Source organism: Taurulus bubalis (genome assembly GCF_910589615.1).
Source record: "Taurulus bubalis genome assembly, chromosome: 16".
NCBI classification, from domain to species: domain Eukaryota; kingdom Metazoa; phylum Chordata; class Actinopteri; order Perciformes; family Cottidae; genus Taurulus; species Taurulus bubalis.
The window spans coordinates 8473797-8501505 of NC_136604.1; the positions used below are offsets into that span (position 1 = coordinate 8473797).

At 43.4% G+C, this 27709-nt stretch overlaps 1 protein-coding gene across 1 annotated transcript in view; it reads right to left on the reverse strand.

Annotated features, from left to right (window-relative positions):
- Positions 1 to 6280: 6280 nt before the first annotated feature.
- efna3a (ephrin-A3a) overlaps positions 6281 to 27709 on the reverse strand; it is a gene marked incomplete at both ends in the record, with an annotated part of 52211 nt that continues 30782 nt past the window's right edge. The window contains 4 exons of the mRNA XM_079231784.1: positions 6281 to 6399; positions 12147 to 12224; positions 13865 to 13930; positions 14198 to 14499. Coding sequence (XP_079087910.1) covers positions 6281 to 6399; positions 12147 to 12224; positions 13865 to 13930; positions 14198 to 14499 — 565 coding nt within the window. The remainder of the gene's footprint in view (positions 6400 to 12146; positions 12225 to 13864; positions 13931 to 14197; positions 14500 to 27709) is intronic.

A 27709-nucleotide genomic window follows, 5' to 3' on the forward strand; every position in this document is an offset into this window, starting at 1 on the left:
GGTGAACAGATACATACCGCAGCTATGGAACAGAGATCCTCATCATTATTAGGGTTCAGTCAGTGACAGTAATAGTACAGTTTACTTAATTTGCCTGTCTTAGAGCAAAAACTCTGGAAACAGGGAGAAACAAGTAGCTCTCAGTCTGTCTAAAATAATCTAGCCCCTCTAAAACTCCAGAATTTTTAATTTATTTTAACTTTTAACTTTAATCGGTACCCAAAATTAAGTGTAAAGACGTCAAACTGCGGTTTCACAGAGGATTACATGCCAGACAACCACCAACAAACCTGTCCTCAGGATGCACAGATCAAGTCATCAACAAACTCTTTTACATGGAAAGTAAGTTTATTTTGGTCTCAAACTGTGAAGATTTACACCTGGACTAATATAATCCTGAAGGTTGAAAGAAATGGTCAGCACAGTAGGTCAGATAATCATTTTAACAGTTACATAAGAGACATGTTTCCCAAATGTTGCCTTCGGTTCTTCATTCCTCCACACTGGACGTCCCTGAGCTGCCTCACTGGCAGCCTTGAACGCTGGCGCACTAAACTCCCTGAATGAGTTTGAGGAGATGTTATTTTTTTGGTCCCACTGGACTTCAGCAGTTTAACATGTATTCAGAGCAATTTAGATGAACAGATAGGACAATCTGTTACACAGGGTAAACAGGCCACTTTATAAATAAACCAACTCATCATTGTTCGGCTGAACTAATATTTCATCCCATAAGCAAACATACTTACTGTAAATCTGTTGCAGATGTCCATCTCTCCAGCAGAGACACAGACTGAAAGAAAGCTTTGGCGACACCTGTGGGTGGAAAGTAGATGAAGCGGTTACACCAAGTAGAGGTTTCTCATGGAGTCTGCTGTCTGGCAACAAGGTACCAGGTTGAGATGTTTCTCTTGTCATCATATTGTTTGTCTTTAAAGTGTATCTGTAAAACCTGTGAGTGCGTCTGACACAAGCGAGCACATGAAACTGAACCTGACTTGTTATATACAATAAATGCATGGGTGCACATGCAGTATACTTTGCCTGTGCCAACTCACAGTGCTGTCAAGAATCAGGAATCCACAAACTAACTGGGGGAAAAAAAAGGCTTCTCAAATGTGCCAGTGAGTGAATGCACTGAATGATATTTACTTTAACTGGAAATGTGTTGCGTCTTTCTGAGATCTGAATATCACACATACTAGCTGAGCACCAAGGAAAGTCGACTCTCAAGTGAGTAAATAGCTGGCATTGACACATGTTTACATGTGCACTCTGATTAATGTATAGCTGCGAACCACCTTTTAAGCCCCATGGCAGTTTTTAGGTTTTCTGCTCGAAATAGCATACTCAAACTAAAAAGGGTGTATCTCTGCAACCACAAGGGCTATTTGAATAATTTTGGTGTTATAATAAAGGAAATCATTGTGAGCTTTTGGTCAGATGTGTAAATATTAGTATGTATGTTGCTGGCTAAGAGTAAATAAAGATTGAAACACAGAAAAAATAGAAGTTTCAGGTCCGCCTATAAAAAAAAGCACTTTCAGGATGATTATCTCCTTGAAATGATGCTTCACTAAGCCCTGAGGCTCTCCCAAATCACAGCACAATATGTGAACAGTATCTCTGCAATGTTTTCACTTGAAAAAGTGAAGCAGAACAAAGTCAGAGAGGTAAAGTACAGAGAAAACTCAGGCGAGGTTTCCAAAATTTGCATTTCAGCACATTTGCGCATATTTTCGCGCATCTGTGACATTTGAATTTTTTCATGTAGCAAACCTTATATTTCACTTGTATATGACTTATGATGTTCAATAAACTTGCATCAGTGTGGATTTACTGGGGGAAATGCATTTTTTCAACAACAAAAAAGTTTCAAAATGTGCTGACTCAGCGATTTATGTTGCTGTGTTCTTTGGTTCGTATCTCGGTGATGCTTCTGATAGCACCAAGCTACGGGCTGCTAGTTCCGGAAACATGCAGAGTGGGCTGACTCGTGACAAAATTATAACTATTTTATTTTAATAATTATTTTAGTTGGTGTTTGAGTTGTGTTGAAATGGCTGACTAATTATTGTAGCCCAGGGTCTCTTGTTTAATTTGATGTGTAGCATCAATATATTTGTTCATGATTATTGTAATGTTTTACACAGTTTAACTAAAATTTTAAAAAAGGACCTATATAGGTCCATGTGGGGCTTAAAAGGTTAAATTGATCATTATGCCTACGAGCGTTATGCACTTCATACATTCACTGCTGGTTGCTCAGGCTGGTCATAAATTGTAGAGTTGGTGTTTGATTCCTGCCTCCTTCTATTCATTTAGCAACGCCCTGATACGTGCATTGGATGAGGAAAATGTGTTGGACAAAAGCATTTGCCAAATTTCTTTCTTGAGCTGCATGATTCCAAAAATAAAACCTTCATATGTCAGTGACATCATTTTTTTGGCCCGAGGCATCTGAACGAAACACAACTCATTTTTTACGACTCCAAACCTTCGAAACAGGCGATTCCAAAAAGCACTTGAAGGCAGCACCGGTCCCTGTGATTGTCCCATTGATGTCCTGAGCTGTAACAGGTTCTCTGAGGAGGAGGCATCCATAGCCAGACGGTGCAGCTTGTCTGGGGAATTCTTCTCGACGGGCCTGCCCGTGCTACAGATGGCTTATCTCACAGCAAATGATTCAGAAAACGATAACATGCCTCCAAACGGAGACGAGGTCGTGTCCTTTTGCTAATGAAACGTCTTTCGCAGTTACAGTCTGGACAGGGCACTTTTTAAATCTCTATTTCACAATGGAAACATGAGGCTCCGTGTCAGCTGCTCGGGGAAAGGTGGGCATATTTAATTCACTCCTGTAACACTCCTGATTCTCTCATTTAAATAGTAAGCGCATCAATTCATGTTTAATTTTGGCACAAGTAAAACGTTAGCCCTTCCAGGCAGGAATTTAAGGTGTAAATATGACAGCGTTAATGCCCTTATATAACTAACCAGAGACAGCCTCGCTGCCAAAAACCAAGCAGGTCGATTTCCTGCAAAAAAATGATGGTTTAAGTTGTCAACTCGGGGCCCGGAGCAGGAGCTAAAACCCTTCCCCTGTTCTCCCAGTGTCTAAACACTGAAACACTTATGTGCAAGTCCAAACCTATAAGTAGACGAGGGACTGAAAGACAAATCCCACAGTAATATTCAACAATTATCAGTCTGTCAGCTAAATGCACAAACGTCAGGCCGAATCAGAAGCTGCTCCCTCACAGGAGAGTCAAGCAGCTGTGAAACATTTATTAATACATGCGATCACTTTGTGGTAACCTGCTTGGTTAAGTGCGATTCACATTTTGTCAAGTAAATTGTCGATCACATAAAGAAACGTAGATAGTTTGTTGGCAGGAGCCCTACACACATACACGCTCACTCGTGCATATAATCTTTGACCCGGGACTGGAGGTGAGAAGTTGACAGCCGAGAGCCGGATGTGCCCTACTTCTTGCTCTCTAATGTGATTTTAGGCTTGATGTGTAACATCAAAGACACAAATTCTTTGTCCCTTTTCACATGGACATTACTGCATTTGGGAGAAGTGTCCCTGCCCATTGTCAGCGTCTTTCTGCTCTGCGGACAAAGATTAGAAAGGAACTGACAGGAGCGAAGGAAAAGGAGAGAGACGTGGAGAGACGGCGGGAGACAGATTTGTGGAGACATGAATGGCTTGCAGGTGTTTTTTTTCTCTTTTTTTCTGAGAGAGAGAGATGGATAGAGTGGGAGATGTGGAGTCGTGACTCCCCCCCGCTCACGCTGTCATTATGTTTTATGGCAGAAGAAGTGTTTGCAGAACCGAAGCGAGGTGCTGCACGGATGGGCCATGTGAGAAAGGGTGATAATTCTACACCAAGAGTGTGTGTCTACAAGCGGAGACTGGGGGAAGGAGGGAGAGTTGCTCTCAAGCGGTGATCGAGAAAAACAAACAGTGGTGAGTGCAGCAAGAGTGAAGGTGAAGCAGTCACTGTTGAGATAAGGAAAGGGCAGAGGCGAAGGATAAGGCTGCATGTCATCTATGTGCAGAAAAACTGTTAGAAATAAATACACACAAGTAAATTTGCAAAAAGATTTTAATAGGCATTGTTTTAATCATTCTTGGATCAATTTACAAGTTGTTTTTTTATTCATTCTTGTCAAAGGTAAACACATTTCTTGTGGTTGTCTTCAACACTGGTAAATGCTTTTCGCCCCGCTTCCCAAACCCCGTAACGTAAACCAACATTACAGAAGAGCACATTCTCTCATACACACTTGCATATTCAGATCCTACAAACGACTCCTTAACGGGTACGGAATTTCTAAATGCAACATACTCGAGAAGCGCGGACAAACACATTCTACATACATACGCACACAAATGTGCACACGTTTTTTTTTCTTCTCTTGCCCCCACACACACGCATACACACACACACACACATTCAATAACCGGCATGTATTATAAATATACATTACAATGCAGACTCCTTTGTTTTCACAAGGGAGGAATGCTGCCCTTCCATCAACTCCGTCTGTGCACAGTCGGTTCATGACGAGCGCTTCAGCAACATAATCTGGTTAGCAGTGTCTGTTACATTGGAGTAGGGTTACTGAGTGTATGTCCCTACTGATCAGTAATAACCAATAACCCTCTCTTTTAGTCAGGCAGAGTTACATCTGCCTATCTATCTATACAAGCAAAATGCTGCAGTAAAAATTCCACTGTTTAAAAAAAAGAATACAAAAATGGCACAATAGCTTATTGAGCAAAGGCCTACAAATGCACATTAATAAATTAGATAATTAGATAAATAATATACTTTAATGTTAAAATAAATACATTTGAAAAGTAAATAAATTCAAAAAGCACAACATTGTAATCTGATTAATGCCATCCTACGTTGTCCTGTATTACAATATAAAAAAAGTGAACTTCTCTTTATTTGCACATTCACACGTGTTTTTTTTTCTTCTTTTTTCTCTTTTAAACAAAATGGCGGCAGCGTTACTTTGAGACTCAAAGCACAATTTCTCCTCAGGCACCTGCCGCACTCTTGCGGCTGTTTAGGGTCGTTTCCATGGTGACCGGGACTGCTGTAATGGCCATCAGCACTGATTGGCTGGGAACCGCTGAAGTGGAAAAGGAATTGATGGCATTCTCTGGGAATAAATGGGAACTTGCTGGAGAGAGGTTTTAAAGAATTGTAAATTAGTGGTATTCTGAATGACTGCTGATTGCTGCGAGGAGAAAGGTTTGACATCCGGATATTTTCCGTTGAGAGCTGAAGGTAAATGCATCAGGGAAAAAAAACACACATCTACCACGTCTAAGTGCCGTCAAATTACTAGTCCGGGGTCTGTATTTTTCTAGGATGTTACAGTGTGAAGGCAGGAAATGCAGACAAAGGACTAGTTCTAAGAGGGCACTCGCTGTCCAAAAGCTCACAGAAGCCAGGGGTGTTTTTGATGTCTGCTGAAAATGGATACTTGAAAGGCCCGTGGATATCCTCAAAGTCTTTCCCTTTTCTTGAGAAACACATTGGGCTCTTATAAGCAGCAGATCCAACGAGACGGTGTGAAAACATTCTTCAATGTCCAGGATGATGACAGCAGTTCTCATCACTCACTGATTACATACATATCCTGTATAGCCCAGGTAAGATCAGTACAGTTCCAGAGTCCAGCTTGCTCTTTACTACATCTACTTTGAGTTCTGTCCATCAGCACACTTCCGTGGTCCAAGGCCTAAATATCCACTGCAAAGTCCACATTTCTTCAATGCGTATGGTGCGGCTTAGATTCCTCAAGTGTTTTTACATCCATGCTACAATAAGCGTGTGTAGTCTTCATCCAACTCATTTAAGTTCACTTTCTCAATCGCCTGTTGGCTGACAGGCATGACAGCAGCACAGAAGTTTCTGAATATAGGTTGTGGTCTCCATGTCGTGGCAAACGTCCCTTACATGAAATGCCATGGTATTCATATGACGATGATGTCCAACAACGCATGGAGTGTCAAAAATGCACTGGTGTAAATATGACAGCAAAAAGGCCTCTCCTTTTTTTAAAGTCTAGTAAAGTGAAGTTCAAGGTTTTTTTTCTTTCTGTGTCCTTTTGATTGTGGTTCTGTTTGCACCTCTACTTTATCTCCGTCTGTGTTTCTGCTAACTCTCACAACAACAACGTGGTGGACACAAAGCCCTTTGGACAAGGCGGTCCCAGCTTTGCATGAAGTGTCACTCGGGGTGACAAGTCGCTAGGACAAAAGGACGGCCGACACAAACAGCATCGCCACGGTGAGGAGAAGGCGGTCCCGTGAGGGGCTGCTGCCACTGACGCTTTTCTCCAGTTTGGGAACTTCGGGGTTAAATTCATCTGCAGAGAAAGTCACAGAAAGAGAAAACGAGAAAGTGAGAAAAGAGAGGAACGTGAGTGTGAAAGAGCGAGAGAGATCGTGTGCGCCAGACAGAGGGAAACGAACCATTACTACATTATTAATTCATCAATCTACAGGCAATGTGTGATGCATGCTAATTGTGCTTTAACATATGCAGACAAAAAGACATGATGCAATTAACAAACCAACAATTATCATCAGCACTGCTACATGGCCATTTCCCCCGTGGGATGAGAAATTAAAAACACTTTTATTTCTGATCTGGCTTTTTTTCACCATGTACTCTTCCTTTCACACTAATGATGTTTTTATCCTCGTGGGATTTCAATCAAACCAAATTACTATGGCCTTGCCATTGATTAGACACAACAGAACATTAGCTGGAGGGGGAAAACGGAGAAAGAGCTGGGAGAACACATTTTGTAATATTCGGTAAAAAGTGGATTAAACGGAGTCATTATGCTCTGTCTCGACATAATGTTTCCCATTATATCCAAAGGGTTATTACTTGCCAAAATATAGCAAAAGGAACCAAACAGAGCGCTGCTGCTAACACAACTATAGAAACAACCAGTGCTGGCTGCATGTTTTTTTTTTCTTCCAATAAAGTAATCCAAGTAAGTGCAGAAGAAAGCTGCACTTTGACAAATTGTGCCCAAACACTGCAGACAATCTTGTGTTTGTCTATCAAAACCGTATTACTTTTACTTTATTATGTTGTCATCATAATGTCCCGGTGTGTAAAAGTTGCAGCCGGCAGATCGTTTTCCAACCAATCAAGCTGGCTTTCAACAGGAAATACATCAAATTGAGGAGGTACGGTGTCTTCAAAAAGCTGTTTCGCTGTGACATTAAAGCCTTGCCTGGGGTTTGCGAAATATAATAGAGACAGTAATTGGCTACAAGTGGAAAACATGGGATGTGATAAGAGATAACCGATAGAGACAACAATCACATGACAGCTTGATGTTTGATGAATGAACGGAATGTTGTTGTTGCTGTCTGTCGTCTGAGAGTAACCCATCCGACCGCTCTGGTTTGTCCTGGGCGTGTGCGACTCTGCGCCCACGTCAGGGTTGTTCTTAAGGAACACGAGGCGTCCGTCTGTGGCGGTGACGCACAACGCTGACATTCACACCGGGGTGAACGCAAACGGAACAAAGTCAGTGAAGGAAGGAGGAAAGTATAACGCAGCCTCGCCTCAGGTGGAGCACCAGGTCAGTGCGGGGCATTCACAGCACCCGGTCTGTCTCTCCAAAGCCATTTCACCAGAGAGAGTACAATGTAAACTAAATGACCAGATGAAGATACGCAAAATAAATTAACTCTCACTTATATTCACATAAACGAGTACAACTCCCTTTCCACAGCTGCTTCGAGTCCGTTGTGAGCGGATTCAATTTGTGTGTTGGTGCAGACTGTATTTGAGCTTTGACAATCAGAAAGCTGCACCTCTTCAACATCCTTGCTATTTAAGGAGGCCGCCCTTGGATGATGAATGTGGGGGACGTCGGGCGCCTCGGGCCATAACAAGTTATCAAAGGTCCTAACATCACAGCACAATTGTGGGATACAGCAATCAATTTCCGAGCGCGCAATCTTGTGCAGTCTCGTCTGTATGGGGTACAACAGCAGCTCTCCCGTCCACGGTGAAGCGCCCAAGGCATTTACAGTGAGATAAGAAACATCGATGAGTGGAGGGAGGCTGTCTGGTCTGATAAGTCCTCACGCCAACTTCTCCACGACGGTGATGCGTGAACTGCATGAGGCGATGGAGCCATCATGTTTGGTTACAGCTCTACAGGTCAGTGGGGGAGGTGTGATATTGTGGAGGGCATTCAACTGGCTAACACATGCCTTAATGCTATCTTCCCTCACAGCTGCCTGGAGCTACTCCCATAACAACTGGATTAACAACTCTTTACTATGAAAATGTATTTGAGTGTCTAAGAAAACACGAAACTGAGTTGCACCTGCCAGCTGCTACGGTAGCTTTCTTGTCAACTGAAAATATAATGATGTATACATCACTCCTTAATGATTGTTTAGAACAAAACCCAACAAAATAACCCCCCACCCCAAAATGAAAATGGCTCGGAGGCTTCACCAAAGGTGGTCCAGCATGTATTTTGAAACAGTGATTTTGGGCGGCTTTTACAGCTGCTAACCTTGCACAAATGAGACAGAAAGAAAATGAATCCTCAAAGAGCACCCGGCAAGCAAATAACGTCTCAGGGCTTTTGTGCTATTTCTGCGTATCAAAATGAGGTCATATGCATACTTCCTCATTGAAAAGAACGTCCAATCAACAAAGATCAGGGCTAATAGACACACGCAGCTAAAGTGAAATTATTAGCCTCGTCAGAGAGCTGGTGCTAACAATGTGAAGCACATTTATAAACAGTGTTCTTAGTCTAGTTAATTTACCTCTTGCAATTGTCCCTACTTATGGTTTTGAATTTCCTCACCTTGGAAAGCACATTGTGCTTATGGCATGAAAGGTGCTCTATGAATAAGAATCATTATAATTATTATTTTGCAGCACTGACAAATTGACATATGATTTCTCTCAGTCACGTTTAAATTGTTTGCCTGAAGGTTTGAGGGATGCCTCTGCAACTCGCCGTCTGAATATTTAATTTTTCTTTTTGTTTGCCATTCTTCTGCCAACTGTGTTCTTGGCGCAAAGGCAAATGCTATCAAATGCAGAAAAATGGCAAATTGCACAGGAACGGTGTGCAATTTGGCAATGTGCAATTTATGGTGCTATCAGCGGGCGCAATCCATTCCTTGTGAATTGGCCAGTGTTTACATATGCATATGTTGGATGAAATGTTTTGGTTTGCATCGTGCATCTCAAGTATATCTTACGACTGGTTTTGAGCCACATAACAAGCCACTCAGAACAAATGAGTCTTGGGTGCCGGTGCCCATTGATGCATCTTAAAATGATCTTTGTTGTTGTTGCATTTTCCGGTCCACTACCTCATTTATATTGCAGGCTTTAGCCCTTCTACTGCTGCAGACACTTTATATAGGAGGACAGTGTTTAAGGGCAAGTCACAGTTGGAATAACGCACGTTCTGCTTTGCTGCAGGAAACTATACGGTTATGATTAATTCAAGCAGCAAGCAGCCGGGCTGATGCTGAACTCTTGTAGCACATTTGTGGTCACACGCCGTTCGTTATGAGGAGCTCGACTATTGCAAATCTCTGCTACTCTGCTATATACAACAGATGTGTGTTTCAAAGGGTTCAGAGAATTAAAATCATAAAAGAGATCAATAAACTCAATCCACATTTAAAAGATGATTCTGGTTTATTACAACCTGGGTCTTGTTTTTATAGTTTATGTTACATCGTGGGCTCACCGAAGTAATTGCTAAAAAATGGAAACTCTTTCTAATGAGACAACAAAGACGAGCAAGTCAGACGATCGGGCGGGTTGTAAACAAGCCGACAGCGTCTCATTTCACAAAAGTGGTTCACAAGCACTGCTGGCACACAGATTGCCAACGGTGGCAGCGTCTCGTTTCACAAATGATGAACTGTGATGATTACAGCAGACAGCTTGCGAAATATTTTTATTGTTGGCTTCTACTTCCAAGTGAGTTTGGCTGATCCGAGGATTTGTTTAAACCATCTTACCGCTCAATGTTACTATGTTTCCTGATCTCAGCAACAAACTTAACGCTATTAAGAGGAACTTTAATATTGTGTTTGTGTATTTTGGCGGTCCCTGTGGACAATTGCAGTAGTGTTTCAAAGCACCAGATTCCCCCTAGAAAAGGTTTTGGTGAACCAGACCTGGTGGGATCGAATACAAGCATTAAGAATAACAATATCGAAGTAGCAAATCTTCTTTCTAATGGTCTTGTTTACTTATTTAGGTCATATAGAGGCATCAGCAAAAAACTGAGACGGTTTCATTACTAGGTAAAAGTTCCCCGCAGTAACTTCAACAGCCTTGTTACTACCCATAGTTACAAGTCCAAAACTACAAAAAACAAGACCTGAATTCTAATAGACCAGGATTATCGTCAAAACACCCTGTTAAATAAGGAACGTGTGACGTAGAAGCAAAGCTAATAATAAAGTAAGGAGGCTGACAGCAAGTCCAAACATATGTGGAGAGAGAGAGATCTGTTGATGCTAAGCCAGTCTGTGGGCTGGTCTGGTCCTGAGGGTGAGTCAGAGAGTGGGTGTCCAGCGGTCAGCAGGGCCATCAGGGGTACGACTTCTCTCTGAGTCTGTGTGTGTGTGTGTGTGTGTGTGTGTGTGTGTGTGTGTGTGTGTGTGTGTGTGTGTGCATAAATCTGTGTGTCCTGATTTTTGTTATTCCTCCAAATGTATTCAGCAAAATGCATCATAATGCTAGAGGCTATGATTTTTTATGATTCCCTGCCAGTGTGTGCGTGTGTTTCTTTTTTATATTAAATTCTACGTAAGCTCGAGCCTGAGTTACTGCTGAGCAATTCGCCCACCACTGAGCTCTTCTTTCTTCCTCTGCCCCTTCTCTCTGCACCCCCCGTTCTCTGCTTTTTATCTTTTTCTGCCTGTTTCTCTCTCTCCCTCGCTGCCTTATCTGTCCCTCTTTCTGTCAGGTCTTTCTCCTTCCTGTCTTTCATCCCACTGACTTTCTCTGTCTCACCGTGTCTCTCCCTCTCCTCCTGTCTGTCTCACTTTTCTGCCCTCTCGCTCTCTCTTTCTCTCTCTGAAGGAACTCGATGCCGATGGCTTAAGAGCTCTCTTCGCTCCGTCTCTGCTGGTCTCAGTTTCCATCTCAAGCAGGTCACACTCTCTTAGCCCTCGTCACAGGCTGCCCACAGCTCCCAGAAACAAGCACACTAAATGATCCCCGGCAAGAGGCCTTTGTGAGAAAGACAAATAGAGGGTTTATGTAACCACTCAGCTGCTCAATTGACTTGCTCGGTGACATGCTTTCTCTTTAGGTGAACATGGACCCTTCGGTCCTTACGAGACATCTACTGACCTTGTGGAGATTTTGCTGTGTGTGCGTGTGCGTGTGCATGTGTGTGTGTGTGTGTGTGTGTGTGTTGAATTGTAAGATATTTAGTTTTTTGTTGGTAATTCTGGTTTAATTCAAACTTGCAAGTATTGAATCAATCCCATACTGATGCTTGTCTTTTCTAGTTCTCCCCAAATAAGTGATCTGATTACCTCACCAAGTGCAACTCATTACAATCTTGTTCATGTGAGGCAACGTGAGGCTGTTGATTGTTTTGGGACCTGTCATGACTAAATGTATGTAACAACGGAAATGCAAAATTGGAAAACAACAGTGACAAATGAACTGCACAGTAAGGTTAGTGCCATTTCAACATACTGGTTTGGTGCTTCCATGTTACTTTGCTGATTATTATCTTATCATAACCAATAGACTATGAAAATAAGACCCAATTTTTTAAAACTGGAGTTACCTTTTAATCTTGGATAATAGATCATGCGTCTGCTGTTGGGTTAAGTGCCTTCATTTGTTTCCATATTTGTGTTCTTACCCAGAAAATAAAGGGTTAACTCATCAACCAGCTACGGCCTGTGGATATTAGTTTGCTAAACATAAAATACATTTAAAAAACAAAACAAATGGTTGGTGCCTTTTCACAATGATTGGGACACAAATCAAGCTTTGCAGCCACAGACACATATTGATCTGAATCTGGCAATTGGCTGCTTTTGCATTTTCAGCAACTCGGTCACTCACCGATGTTGTGTATTTTGATGTTTGGCCTGACTGTGTAGTCGGTAGAGGTCTGACTGGAGTCATCATCTGCCTGGGAAACTGAGACACACACCACATATCACACAAAGACAGAACAGACAGCAGAGGGAGAAAAACAAAGCAGAGGATGAAGAGGAGGGAAGAGACAGGGAGAGAAAACACGTCATTAAAATGACAAGACCGGGTGAAATGTGCATTTTCAGGCACCACTAAATTGTATACGGATACAGCCCAATGTGGAGCAGTTGTGCCCCTGTCACGGAGAAAGCATGAAGAAATCCTGGACTGAGGATTCAGACTTCCATTTGAAGATTAAAAGCATTTGGAACCGATGGACAGAAAACATTTTCACATTTGCCGTTCGTCTAGACATAGAATTACATTCAGACCGCATTGCCAAATTATCCATGAATGAAAGATGTGTGGGTTTTTCACTGTGTACGCATTTTTGTATCTATTTCTTTTTTACTAAATATGTGCGTCTGTGTGATTCTGTTGTACAGTTGGGAGGATGACTAGCATGAATAGCATTTACAGAGAATTTACATAGAAAGCTGGTGACAATGAAGTCGCAGCTCTTTGCAGATGTAAAGCATATGTCATGATGAATATTCACATCTCTTTCTTATCTAAAAAAAAAGCATTGTAAGGGTTAAGGTGGGAGACACGCAGAGAATACATGAAAACGGTCTGGAGGCGGCTGAAACCAACAGCTTCTTGATAGCAAGCTGTTAAAATGACCTTGCTGAGTAAAGGTTGTGGATTGTAAACTGACTAAATGCACCAATGCACACATCGCCATTCATGCACACACACACACACACAATAAAAAGATTTACGGCCGGCAAACTACCATATGCACACACACACAAACGCTCAAACTCCTACACCACGAACACACGCGGCGATGCACACAAACACGCACAGAAGCAAACGGAGGCGTGGTGGACACATCAATAGATTAGCCGTGACACTGGGATGGGGAGGGTGGGTGTTAAGGTGATGTGTACACAGGGCTGACACTGGCCTGAGTGTGGGATGTATTAGTGCTGACAAGGTTAGAGGAGAGGGGGAGGCTTTCGGCACCGGGCTCTCTGATCAAAGGCCTGCAGGGGAGAGAGCAGGCTACCGGGGTAAAAATAACAAACACACACTATACAGGGCAGCAGGCATCAGAGAGCCAGAAAGAGAGAAGAGGAGAAAGACAGTGGGGGAGAGGAAGGAGGAGAGGGGGGGAGATGGTCAAGAGAGCTAGAAGAGAGAGGGATGTTGAGTGAGAGAGAGAGAGAGAGAGAGAGAGAAAGAGAGAAGGAGAGTAGAGAGAGCTAAATCTTGCCGCCGAATCAGTTTCCCTCCTTTACATCTTTTATACGGCTTCATGATAGCACGTCGTTCACAGAGAGAGATAGAGCATTATTGTAATAGCACTGAGGCAGAGAATAACATTAAGCCATCACTCTCCAAGCGCTTCTTCGAGGGAAAAGACGCCATCATCAAAACCTCGGCAAGACAGCGCGCGGCAGTAAAAGCCTCTCTCTGAGACCAGACTGTCAGATCTTAGTTCTTCTGCCTCTGTCTGTTTCTCTGTGTGCTCGGGCGATACAAAGAGATATACGAGGGGAGAAGAGAGTGGCGATGAAGTGACGCAGGAAGAGAGGAAATGGTTTGAAACGAGGCAAGACCGAGCTGTTTCCTCTCACCGGTGGAGCAGCAGACGTAGACCCTCAGTCTCAGGCAGCTGTGGCCATGGTGGTGGGTGGGCGTGGCTAAAACAGAGAGAGCAAACACACAGATGTCAACCTTGTGCCCTCTGCAGGCGACGCCGCCCTCGACAATCAGCTGTGCAAACTGAAGCTCTGCAGCTGAGCAACCGCCTGTCCTCAGCTGAACTTCCAGAATCTATTAGCAACACCCACATGCCATCAATACATGTGGGTGACGGCAGCTGAGGAGACGATATTACAATACTGGATGCTCAGCACATCTCAGACATTTTCCATCACAATAAACCGCTGTCTACTGGCCTGACTCACAGATGTAGTAGTACTCCTGGCCCACGTTGAACTCGTAGCCCAGCGAGAAGGCGCTGTAGCGCTGGAACTTCTCAGAGAACTTGATGGGGGCGTGAGGCGCGTGGGGCCGGTTGCACTCCCAGCGCTTGAAGCCCAGCTGGGGGTCGCAGGTGCGGTAGCCGCGGTAGCTGACCATGTAGAGGATGTACTGCTCGGCCACGGTGCGCTCCAAAGTCCCCCGCTGGCTGGTGTTGTAGTGCGGGCAGTAGATGTCCAGGTAGTCATTGACGCTGACCTGCACCGTGTATCCTTCCCTCCGTAGTCTGAACGAAGAGAAGAAGAAGAGAAAGACAGAAACGGTGATAAGTAACTAGGGCCCCAAATAATAAACTGTTTTCATTATCTGATGAAACAAAAACAAGTTTGGAGCTTTATCACAAGCCTGAGGTTGGCAGGCAAGCAGAGACCATAAAAGTCCTCGAAATAGTCCCACATAGAACACCTCATAAAACTGCAACTTGTCGTGGACCTGCAAGGTATCGCAGGCTGTAGCTGCCTCAGAGATGGAGTGAAGATAATGTCATCATAGGAAACTAGACGACCTGATGAATCCATTGATACCAAATAGGTCATGCTTGCTTGTCGAGAAAGGACTCCAAACATAGGCAAAACATAGCCGATTTTCGGAGTCTCCCCTTTACAGACTTTATGATAATACCATGCAGTTGTATACCATGCATGGGATATAAATGTATTATTTACACCTTTTCTAGGAATAGGATATTTGAATATTTCTGCATACTGGGGTCCCTAAACAGTCTTGGAATTGCATAAATCGGGGTTGACTGGAAAGCTGAGACCAGTGTAGGTCCAATGAGGCCATTTGTATTCATGCGTGATGATGTTAGTCACCATAGTAGCCATTTCACATCGTGAGACCTTTTTTTTTATTCACGTCACAATAAAATGACCTGCTGTGACCTCCAGGATAATCTCAGCCTCGTGAAACATTACCAGGACAAACTACAGACCCCGGCCCTTCTCATCGGTATATTGACAATATGGGGGTTTCTGAGCAGATTACAAAACAGAAGTGCTCACCATCCAATCGCTGAAAAAGGCAATTCTTGCAAATGTGTCCAAAAGGGATTTTAGAGGGATTTTAGACATATTTTATCAACTTGAGTATATAAAACCCCAAATCCCACTAAATCTGGGTAACACATGGTATTAACCAAAGAATTGCTGCAACAACTTTTAAGATGTAATAGCACATGGTCACCATACATACACTATCATCATAATATTCTAAGCACACACTTTTAATTGTGTATTGTTCATTTCTGATGCATAACTAGAACAACTTGATACACTGCTCAGCTGCATGTCAAACTAATCTTCCGGTTCTCAGCTTTCAGGTGATGTACATATTGCTGACCTGCTACCTCCCCATGAAGACCGCTTGTCTCCCACTGAAAAAGACAGTCGGGTCTACGTGGTCGGTAGTCTCCCGGCTGTAGCTTCAGATCGAGCGGGCAGATAGGAAAATTATGATCTTCTCATTTAACTCACGGCAATAAAAGCAAATAAGATAATTTCCCAAAATATTAAACTATTCTTTTAATTATTAATCAATAATTTGTACAATTAAAAGGAGCAGGATTAAGGATTTTAGGATTTAGAGGCATCAAATCATGAGGTTTCAGATTGCATCCAACTGAATATTCCACGCCAACCCCTCCCTTTAGAAGCCTGTGGGAGATAAACGGCTCATTCTGGTTACAAAAACAAAATAATTCTTTGTTTCAGGTGATTATACACTAATGCTGTGAATAACATTATGAATAATACATTCAATGTCGGCCACTACCCTTACTTCCTACACACTTCTTCAGTCCATAAAATATCAGAAAATAGTGAAAACCATGTTTCCAGAGCCCACGATGATGTCAGTGCGAAACCCAGAAATGCAATTTACAAAAAGAGAAAAGCATTACCAACGTAAAAGCAACAGACCCCCACACATTTCCTCACTAAACGCCTTGTGGCGAGTACAGTGCTGAGGATGATAATCTGCACTCCTGTCTCCCCCCTGAGCCGGCCACCAGCCGGGTCAATGAGGCGGAAGGAGATCCTGTCAGTGGCGATGTATGCTCGGGCCGCAGGGAACCGGCCTGCGTGCGGCACGTATGATGGCCCGAGCTCCCCTGGCAACCGTCGCTGAGTACGATGGTGAGGAAGGCCACTCTGAGGTTGAGTGTGTGTTAGTGTGCGTTTGTGTGTGTGTGTGTGTGTGTGTGTGTGTGTGTGTGTGTGTGTGTGTGTGTGTGTGTGTGATGTACAAAACAGTATAGTAACCCTGATTCAAGACTCCACACTGAACAACTGAGATGATGATGTGCTATGATTTTGCATTCGGCTGCCACGCTGTGATCTTCACTGTTTGTAATACTAAGTATACACTTATTATGTAAATTACACAATCTGTAATTAGACAAAGTAGAAGTCATTAGAAGGGCTCCTGCAGGTGAGCTGATGAGATGGGAATTGTCCTTGGCTGCAGTGATGTGTAACGTGTCAACTGCCGCTGTAATGACTCATGTTCACCACTAGGTGGAGGTATCGTGCCGTCTTGTGTTTGAAAAGCGAACCTCCTCTGCACTTTCCTCCTAGTTGTCTCCTTTCTTACACATTTTCTTTTATACAGACTAAAAGGGGAGAGCACACACACACACACACACACACACACACACACACACACACACACACACACACACACACACACCGTATAGGTCAGGCCTCCAGAGAGATTATTATTCAATTACAAAATGTGGATCAGAAATGTCAGAACACCTCTCTCTCTTTCTCTTTCTCTCTCGCTGTCTTTTTCCATCTCGCCATCTTTCTCGCTGTGGCGTTGCAACTGTTTCTTTTTTGTCCTGGATCCTCTCCTCCACTCCCATCCTCCTCGCATCCTCACCCCTTCCCTTCGTTTACACAGGCAGATGAATATCAGTTTTCTTAACCACTGTTCTTTTTGGGGCCATCAATCTTATCTGTGCTTTCTATCCCCGCTGCTCAGATGTGAGATGACAGACTTTTGTCTTGCAGTGTTGCGGGAAGAGACAACACAGCTATGCTTCAAAGGGACTATATTTAGAGAGGGGGGTTGGTGGAGGAGGAGGGGAGGAAGTTTGAGGGGTGGGGGGCAGAGATAAAGCGCTACAATGGGTGTGGGATAGAGAGAATGGTAAGCAGATAGACCGAAGATGAAAGTGTGAGAAAGAGGCTGTGTTGAATATGAAAACATGCCGTGAGGAGAATCCTGGTTGCGAGTGGCGTGTAAAAATTCGGAGAATGATACAGTCATTGAGAAATATGTGAGAGGACGTCGGCAAGCGAGAGGAGCCGCGTGCAAGGAAGCAAGAGCAGGAGATGTTTGAGCAGGAGATAGTATTATGGGTAAAGAGCTGCTACTGAGACAGGAAATGTAGTTAATCCACAGCAATGCGTTCATGTTTTAGTTGTCCATGAGAGGCTACTGAAATGGACAATTCATTTGGTGCATTCGTGTGGCTTGAGTGTCCAAAGTGGGGGTGATGATTATTTTTCCTTTATCAATATACCTTTTTTTGATGAATCTATTGATCGTTTACTCTTTAAAATGTCAGGAGGTAGTACAACAATGACAATTACTATCTCACAGGGCCAATAGTGACCTCTTCAAATTGTTTGTTGTGTCCAATCCCAATTCAAAACCCAAAGATATTAAATTCACAAGAGTAAAGACTGAAAAAAGACTGAAAAAAAAGAAGAAAATCCTCACATTTGAGCACCCCACTTGGGATTTGTTTAATACTTTTTGCTTGTTAAATTACTTCAAGAATAACCAGTAATCGATTATCAACATTTTTGCAACCAATTGTTTCTTCTACCCTATAAACATGCGGCCCTGTTACTTCACTGCTTACTGTTTTGGTTATCACATCGCCTCAGCAGACGTATACACAGCAGGAGGAGCAAGCGTTCCAAATGTAAAGTCCGCCTTAGAAGAAGCAGGCGAAGAAAGGAAGAGGAGGATGAGGAAATGACTCTGGAGGAAGAAAAGAAGGTAAGGTGGTGCAGAAGAGAGAGACAGAGAAAAAAGAAGCAGGAGACTAAAAGGGTGGAGTGAGAAGAAGGGGCCGACTGGGTGAGAGGAGTCCCTCTAGGTGGGCGCCGTTATATAAGCAGTCCACTTAGTGGCACAAGACAGAAAGGTTGCAGGGCAGAGAGGGAGGGAGAGCAGAAACAGTGGAAGGGGGTGAGGGGAGATCTAATAACTTACGGTGGTGGTGGAGGAAGCAAAATGCGTTGAATGATGACAACAAAGAGAGAGGTGCAGAAAGGGAGGCAGAGGCCATGACAGAGACACAGTGCTCCCTGGAGATCAACATATATGTGGTAGGAGCACATGAAGAAAAAGAGCGATGGCTCTGGTTCTCTCGGTTTACTGCAGCCCCGTTCCCCCCTTTCTCCAACTCTCTTTCCGCTGTGCATTGTCTCTGCGCCGGTTTTGCTGTCTCATCATCATTTTCCTATGAGTGGGAGTGCACAGCTAGTTAGTAAAGGCTGCACAAGCTGGTGAGGAGTGCCAGGGGAGGCAGATAGCAGATAGCACCACTGCACCTTTCACATCTGCGCTAAAAAGAGCTCTTTGGAGAATACCGGCGGTATCAATAAATAACAATGGTGAGGTAGTGCTACAGCTTAAGACACTTACACACATACAGTGGACAGAAACAGAGTTACAGCTACAGGAAATCTATAATCCGTGTAGTAAAAAAAAACAACCATAAAGAATCCTTTGTAAATAACAAATATGAGGCATTATGAGGAAATATTTTTTGGTTTTGCTTCACTTAGCTTATACAAAAACAAATCCATGTCATTTTACTGAATAATAATTTTGCTAGATAGCATCAAAGCAGAATAGTAAGCCCGACTGACTTTCAAGGAACATAATAGCAGTGGAATTGTTTTTTTTCTTCTTTTTTTTCTCACACGTGAATGGATATGAAAAGTCTCAACCCACCAAGGTATTCTTCACAGTCTGAAGGTAGTGCTGTTTGTTCTGCTGCAGCTTCGCCCTACATTACTGCCAGGGGCTCCAACTGTTTTCAAAAATCCATTAAAAACAGCTGTAAGAGACAAGTTGTTGCTTTTGACAAACATAGTCCAACCTTGCAGTAGAAAAGACAGTAATGACTTCTGACTGAAGAAAATACAAACACTTGTGGGTTTCAACTCTTCAGGTATTAAAAGGAATGCTTCACCCCAGAAAAGAGGATTTGTATATATATATATTAGATATTATTATATATGTATATTAAATATTCAGTTTTTCTTGATGAAGCGAAGTAACTGGGGGACACGTTTAACAACAGCAAAGCGGTGTCAAAACATCCTTTTAGAAACTCTTGAACAGCAGGCGGCTTGACTCATCACTTGTGTTTGTGCTAAAGTGTTTTAAATAGTGAGGCTTAAGCGATAGGTACTATACATACTGTACGTAATAAAATGACTCCAGTAGTTTCCTTTGGAAATGCACATATCAGCAACTTTTAGAGGCTTTGCTTTTATCGAGCAACATCATAGCTGCCTACTGGGAAATGAAAGGCAGATAACTGTTGAAAAGCGATTTTATTACCTCTCACACTTTTCAAAACCTTCATTTGGCCAGATTTTCCTTCCAAAAGATATACAAGATGTGTCCTACAACTTTCTTTATGTGCTTTTCTGTGTCAAAGACAGCCCCATGGAGTCACCATTCAATTTAAAGAATCGACTTTGGCATAAACGCTTTTGTCGCAGCACAAACTAACGCACTAGCTGTTGGAAAAGTAAGTAATTTTGGTCTAATTAACAGTACGAGGTGTATATTTTATGTCTGCATTGTCCGTCATTACCGCTTTACAAGAAGGCTGCCATGAAAAATGTGTTCATTAAACTTTATATTAATGCAATTATGTCAGATGGAGTGTTAGCTGTGTACCTCCACACCGTCGCTGTCTGGTGATGTTTGCAGAGTTGTGGAGGCTGCTCTCGGTACAGATGAGGTCAGCGCGGCATCATCATTGATGACCTTAAAGACACACTCTCCGGGGTAATCAACACCAGCCTCGTCAGGAGGATAAACTACCGATGTGCGGAATGGCGTGACTTAAACGCCGCACACCAATCGTCTGTTTACAATCGAGTCCCCTGGCAGCGACAAGCTGGGCTCTGCTGTTTTTCTCTGTACCTCAGCACCTAAACTCATTACTTGTGCACACACACATGCGCACAAAAGGACACAGACAACCATCAGACATGCATGCGAACGCACACGCATACATACACAATCACAACATCTCCTGTGAGTCGTCACTGATTGAGTTAACGCCGCAATTAACGGCCCGGTTTACAGTGTTTCGATCCAAAATGGAGGATTGAAGGAGAAACAAGTGCTGAGCCAGTCTGTGGGAAGAGGCAAACGCTGCAACTCTTTCTTTTACTATTAGACCACTGGGAGTCATCCACCAGCTCCCTCGGCAACCTCTGTCCACTCTAACCTCAGAGAAATTGAGGAACATTACCTTTTTTATATTTACCCATTGCTGTATAAACCTCCCCACGGCTCATTCCCCGGCCCTGCACCTTTGCTGCCCTCGTTCCAGAAGCTCTGCCACATTCCTTTCCCAGTCTTTATCTAATTCAGGGAAGCTATAAGGTTTTTTAACATTAAGGTTTTTTAACATTTACAGACACCCGCACCTTGGGAGCTATCCCGTACATCGACATCACCTGCAGCATATAGTTCTGCTGCAGAAATTCTTGCTCAAGGACACCTTGACGGCAATTACCTTTTTTCAAGGCGGTCACCTTTACAGCAGGCCGAGGCTCACAAAATCTTAGAGTGTAAAAGTACGATTGTTAAAAAATGTATCTCATTTGCCATCCTGACCACGGTGTGCGCCGCTCTCTGCTCTGCTCAAACACCAACGTTTTCAAATGAATTAATCACTTCAGTAACTAACACATTTGTGTTGATGTCGTGACATTTACGCTGCATGCCAACAACAACGCGGGGAAATCACTTCATGTGTGCATCGTTTAAAGGCTCAATTGCTGCTGTTGTTTGGACGTGCAGAAAGTTATGGATTTCAGCTTGAAAAAAAACAATTTATTGATCTCCTATAAGCGAATTCTCTTTGCTTTCCTCTCTCGGTGGGAGGTCACAGTGCAGCCTCAGCTAAAGAACAGCATGCAGCAGCGCGCGTTGCCGATTCTTGCCGACACAGTTGCTGAAAAATGGATCTTTCGGTTAAAAAGCGGACTACCTGCTCACTATTCCACACTACAGTTCAGTTGCTCGGTGTCTCCGTCTCCCCCAGCCTCGCCCCGGGCGCGCCTTTAGTGAAGTGGATGGGAAGGAGCTGGAGGGACCCGTTCAGAAATGTAAAGTATTAGCCAACTTATCTGAGGCAAATGCATGAGAGGGGCATGCTGTGTCACATATTAAGGAACACAGCATTTCTGGCAGCACCCCAGGATTTATAGTCTAAGCTGGTGGGGGGAGATGATGCAGAGATGAGTCAGGACTCCACACTCAGCTGGTGGTTAAATCTCCATTGACCACAAATACACACAACGTTCCCAATCTGCTGGGTTTACAGCCCTCCATAAGGGTCACAAGACGAGGAACAAGATAGCAACTCAGAAAGAAAAACCCTGATACAAGCGCTCCATGTGGCCGTTATTCTTGTTCTGTTATTAAATGCATCCCTTTGTCTATAAAATGTACCAAAATCTCCTTTAAATGATCTGACAGCAGTGAAACCTAAAATACATTATCTGATACAATTCTACCAGATACACAAATCTATATTTGTTACACATGTATACTGAAATGCATCTTTCTTCATCTTTCTTGTGGAAATACTGGAAAGTGTTTACCTCGACAAGCCCTTGAAACAAAACAATATGAGAACCGCGGTTCAATCGCTCTCGTGTGCAACGCTTCAAACGGGGAGACGTAGATCTGTTTAAAGGAGTCTGGAGACATCGGCCCGACGCAAAGAGCACTTTGTGTTTGCTCGTCGGCTCAATGGGCATCCTTATTTGAATTGTTGGAGTGAGGGAAACAAAACTGATCATGAGCACCATAATCACACCATTGCCACAGCGCCAACCTCTGATTAAATCACTTGCAAAGCATTATGGGTTGCTGCCAGCTCGTTCAGAGGAAATATGATCTGGCATAAATTCCATTGATTAATCTATGTGGCTTAAACCGCTCTTTACTTTCTAGACATCCACAGAGGAAGTTTAAATATCAAACAGAAATATGGATGACAATGTGAATATTAAACACTGGCTCTCCTCCAACTAGACTCTGCATTAAATAAATGTAATAGTGGCTTTTTTACCCCTTCCCTTTATTACAATGAATCGTTTCCAAGGAGCACTTGGGAATACTTTATTGGCTGCAGTTGGCCCCTGTTCTTTGGGCGTTGCATTGGTGTGGCAACTCGGACTGGAAGCAATACAGCTTAGACTTTACTGAGCACTCGAATCCAGCAATTAAACTCCATATTTTCATGGCTCTGGTTCACTTTAATGCATCTGCGTTTTTGAGTGGCTGTAACATGTATGCAATGTCCAAAAATCTAGTTATGTAGAAATCTGAGTTACAAAACAGGATGGATGACACACACACACACACACACACACACACACACACACACACACACACACACACACACACACACACACACACACACACACAGTCCTGAGAAGACATCCCCCCCGCTTAGCTTGTGGTGGGATTAAGCTACATCCTGCGACAAGCCGCGGTAACAAGGGTCCACCTCTCTCAAGGTGAGGCTCTAATTGTACCTTACTGTTAAAGGCTCCATCGCCCACATCTGCTCTATGTGTGAGCTCACTGCTCATTTACTGCCTCACATACAGCCTCCTGCTGCCTCTCGTTCACTGTTTATTCGGCTTCCTGAGATCCTGAAAAGCACAACTCATTCTCCTTCATTCAACACGGCCTGTTCTCCCAAAAAGGTCCAGCATTCAGACATGGATAATGGACCATAACAACCCGGTATACTCCAAGCTCGATTGAATTTGCCGTGTACTGAAGAGGGGTTAGAATCAAACAGGACAGAAATGTGTTTTTTTAACCAAAACTTGTTAATGTTTTTCATCCCTGTCTTCAAAATGTTGTACCTTTTTATTAAATCAAACACTTTTTCAGAATTAATTCAATCCTATTGTCAAAGCACTACTGATTAAAACACTAATGAAATCAGTCACATTTCTGTCAAAGCAAAAGTAATTTCAAAACCATATTTAATACATATTATAAAAATATTTCTGTATATTTGTGTTTGTTATTCTGCTAAACATCTGAGAAGTAACTTCTCCGAATGTACCTCATGCCCTTATGGTGCCTGCTGCAGTAAGGAGTGGAAAAAAGTGTAACTCCAGAAAGCGATGAATCATATGCAAATTAGACAATATATAATAGTGTAAAAGTGTCAAAAAGTTAATAATTAAAAAAATCTTCACAACCTTAATCAAGGACACAGCCTGCTCACACATTATCTGATTAATCTGCTCCAATACATTCTGAGAGTGGCTGCAATGACACTGAAGCTGGACAATCGACATTAACAATCGATATTTTTTCACTCTGAATTGATTCTGACCAGAGGTGTGGAAACATTGTGGCAATCAAAGCCAAATGCTGCCCCCTCTTTGTCACAGACCGGACATATCACCTGTGAGAACACACCAGGCTCTATTTTGTCTGCAGTGTGCTGCTGCTTAAATGTAGAAGGCTCTGCCCTCAGAGAGAGACAGTGTCAGACACACAGGCAGCGAGACAGAAAGCAAGATAGCAGGGGAGTTGTGACACACAAAAGAAGCTCTCGTCGAGATGAATTCGCCACAACACACGTCCCTCGGCGAGGGTGCCAGGCTCTCCCGCTGGCCCGCCGTGGCCATGTCCAAAAACAAAGTGCTTATCTCGGCCATCTCCAACTGTCTGGCCACAGACAGAGAAAAAGGAGGGCTCACAGGTTCACAAACGCACATCAGCCTATTATTCATGGGACTAAAGAATACATGGACACATTCAGCATCTCAACCAATAGGAAATAACCACAATAATAATAATAACCACCAATGAAATATGACACAAACGTAAATCCCCAGAGATGCTTGTGCGCCATGAGAAAACTCAGCCACTATTATCTCTGTAAAGTATGCAAGCTTTGAAGTTTAAAAAAAAGTCTGCTCTCACAGGAAGTCAACCACAGTAGGGTGTTCACTTAAAAAAAAAAGAAACCCTCAGTGTGTGTAAGCCCCTGGACTGGGCTTGGCACACATACCCCTCTCTCAGTCTGACTGAAGGGAGAGAGGAAAGAGAACAAAGACACGGGGAGGGATAGGGGGAGAGGTGGAAAGGAAGAGAGAAAGATGAAGGGAAGTAGTTCTGGGTCAGATTTAGACTGGACAACATTCAGGCAGCGCCAAACTAATGTGGAGCGCCAAGTAGAATAATCTGCTCTTTTATCTCCAAGCCACGGCAACTGCAGGGCTTCATGTAGGTACGCAGCCCCCTAACACACTCGCTTTGAGAAACGTCAGAGCAAAAGGATTGCACTCCCCTTTGGCCGAGGCCAAATACGATCAACTTGCACACGGCGTTTAACAAACAAACACTCTCGCGCTACGTCACTTCCCAGCTTGAGATCACCCCGAACACACCGAACATACAGAAGCACAAATGCGCAAACACTTCGGAGCAGGCCTTTCCATAAATAATTCACCCACTTTCTTAAAATAACCCATCGCCCTTTTAAAATATATCCTCTTTTCTTTGTGCAAACAAGCCTCCAGCTCGCACAGCGGAGTGGTCACGGAGTAATTATTTACACGTTCCGCCAGAGAGCACTGATAAGAGCCCGTACACGAGGAGAGAGGGTGGGCTGCTCAGGTAGCATGTCAATCTGTGGCCCATTAGAAGGTGATGCGAGGCCGGCATGTTCAAAGCAGCTCCCTCGGTACGACAAACCTTTCTATCTGAATAATTGACTGACCGCATCCCACGTTTGCTCGCTCCCGTCTATATCCTCTGCGTCAACCGGCCAAGTTTCTGTCTTTTGTCCCCCCCCCCCCCCCCCCCCCCACCCCTCTTAACTTCCCATCGCTCTGTCTTTTGTGTTTTCTCTCATACTTTCTTCGCCTCCCACTTTATCTTTCCTCAACCTTCCATCACTCTCCGTCTCCCAAGGCTCTGAATTGTGAAGGTTGCCGGTACATATAGGCACTTATGTAAGCGAGGAGGTAAAGAGGGGAGCGCTCTGAAAGCGTTCGATGCGAGACATCCCTGCAGAGGCGAGGCATCTTTCAGCTTGTTTATGTTTTTTAGGACAACTGGATGCTAAAATGCTTCACGTTTGTACTGTTTTCTGTTTAAGCTCCGCCGGTAGATTGAGAGAAGATTTGAGTGGACAGTTGAGAGCATTGAACACTCTCTCCGATGAGAAAGGCCTGGAACAGAGAGGGATGGGATGGAGGTTATTTCACCACACAATGGTACACGAGGAAATCCTCTCTCTGTAGCCAAACTGCCTCCTCCTGAATATGGAAAACCCCCTTTCTGGAACAACTTTTTGATGTGGCACAATACATTATCCTGAGGAGTCAAATTAAATTCAAAACCTCTCCCACCCGCCCCACCTGCCCCTGTTCGTTATGCGGCGCAGCGTTTGGCCGCGGCCGGTAATGAATGCCGCCTCATGCCACCTCCTAATGGAATTGCCTCGTCTTGCAGTTCACTGCTGTGACACCGGCTCAGCAGTGGCGAAAAGATTACTAGAAAGATTAAAAGACAGAATAAACCAGATGCTGCGCATGACAGGCAGCGAGGCCCCCAGATCACACATTAGATAATTGGTGTAAAAGAAAAAGATGAAAAAATCCCCCGTCTCCGTCTCTCCTCTGTTTGCTGCTTAGGTTTGGAATTGTTGGGCAGCAGATCCCCGCCTGGCGTGCTGTCACACCTCCGCAGTGAAAACTGTTTGAAGGGGCTGGAACAAAGCCTGCGTGGTGTATGTTATGTCTGTGTGAAAATGTTGCCTTTGTGGACCCAGTGATGAGCCTAAATCCAATGGCATAGTTATGCAGCTGGTTAGATTTAGGAACAATGCAGCGTCAATCTTACTGACTTACAGAGACAAGGAAAACCTTCATACAAAGACGAGCACACACACTTCTTTCCTCCCTCCAAAAACAAACACCCTCTCACTTCACTACACGTGCACACTTTATCTGCCTCTCTTGTGTGCCAGTGCATCTTTCTCTTCTTCTCCCCTCCCCACCACTTTGCTTCACTCTACACTATATTTCTATCCATCTACAACATGTAGTTATCTCTCCCTCCATCTCTTCCCCTCTCAGAGCAGCCCAGCGATGGGCTTGTGCCCTTTCATAATTCATGGAGTTGTTCTTATGGCTCAGGCAGCCATGTCGGATGTGAATCTGTGTGCCTCAAAGGCTCACCCAGCCAACACCGCTTCAGCTGGGAGGGTTACAGCTCGAGCTGTGCTCAGGTACCATACAACACTAAATCAACACGCTCAATCACGCCTGGGTCTTATAGCACACAGCACTTGCAAATTCTCTGCTTTTGTTTAAATCTCCACTAGCTAGGCCTTCTTTTTTTTTTGGTAAAAAGTACATTTTTCATATGCTTAAATGCAGCTGACAAAAATTCAAATCCTTTTATGTATCATCTTATTGGTCTACACATTTGTGCGTTTCTTTCATTGTTGTTATAAAAAATCCCTAAAAATATAAGTGCAGTTTGTATTTATCACATATTAAAAGCTGAATGTTTGAACCTCACCATGGATACTTTATTTGTGATTTTATGTCCATTCACCGGATTGTGATGTGTATATATATTTGATGGATCAATATCTAATAACTTGCATTCATTTAGTTTTGGGCCACTTGGGGACAGCATTACTACCTTTAAACATTCAGTCATTTATTGTCACCATATACATATTTGTGGCGAACGGGTTACCCAACAGTGACTTTTATACTAAATACAGAGCAATTTTGGCAATCAATTAAAGTTTCTGGCAATCTGGTAGATTCCATATTCACTCTCTGTTTTGGTCTCCACCATCTCCTGAAAGAAATATCTGGCTCTTTCTTTGCTTGCTGCTAAATGAAGTGTTACCAACCAGTCACAAACTTTGTCTTCCATGTGGTGCGGGTATTGTAGTGTATTTTTTCCATAAAACAGCTGCCACTGGAAATAATGCTAATTAGACTGGTGAGACTGAACAAAACACTAAAGTTGCGATGCATAAAACCAAAACCAAATGCTAAAAATGCTCTATAGAGCTGAGAGTAACTGCAGAGTCAGGTGAACTCTCAGTGAGCCCTGAGAAATTATATCTATCCATTGTAATATAATATATT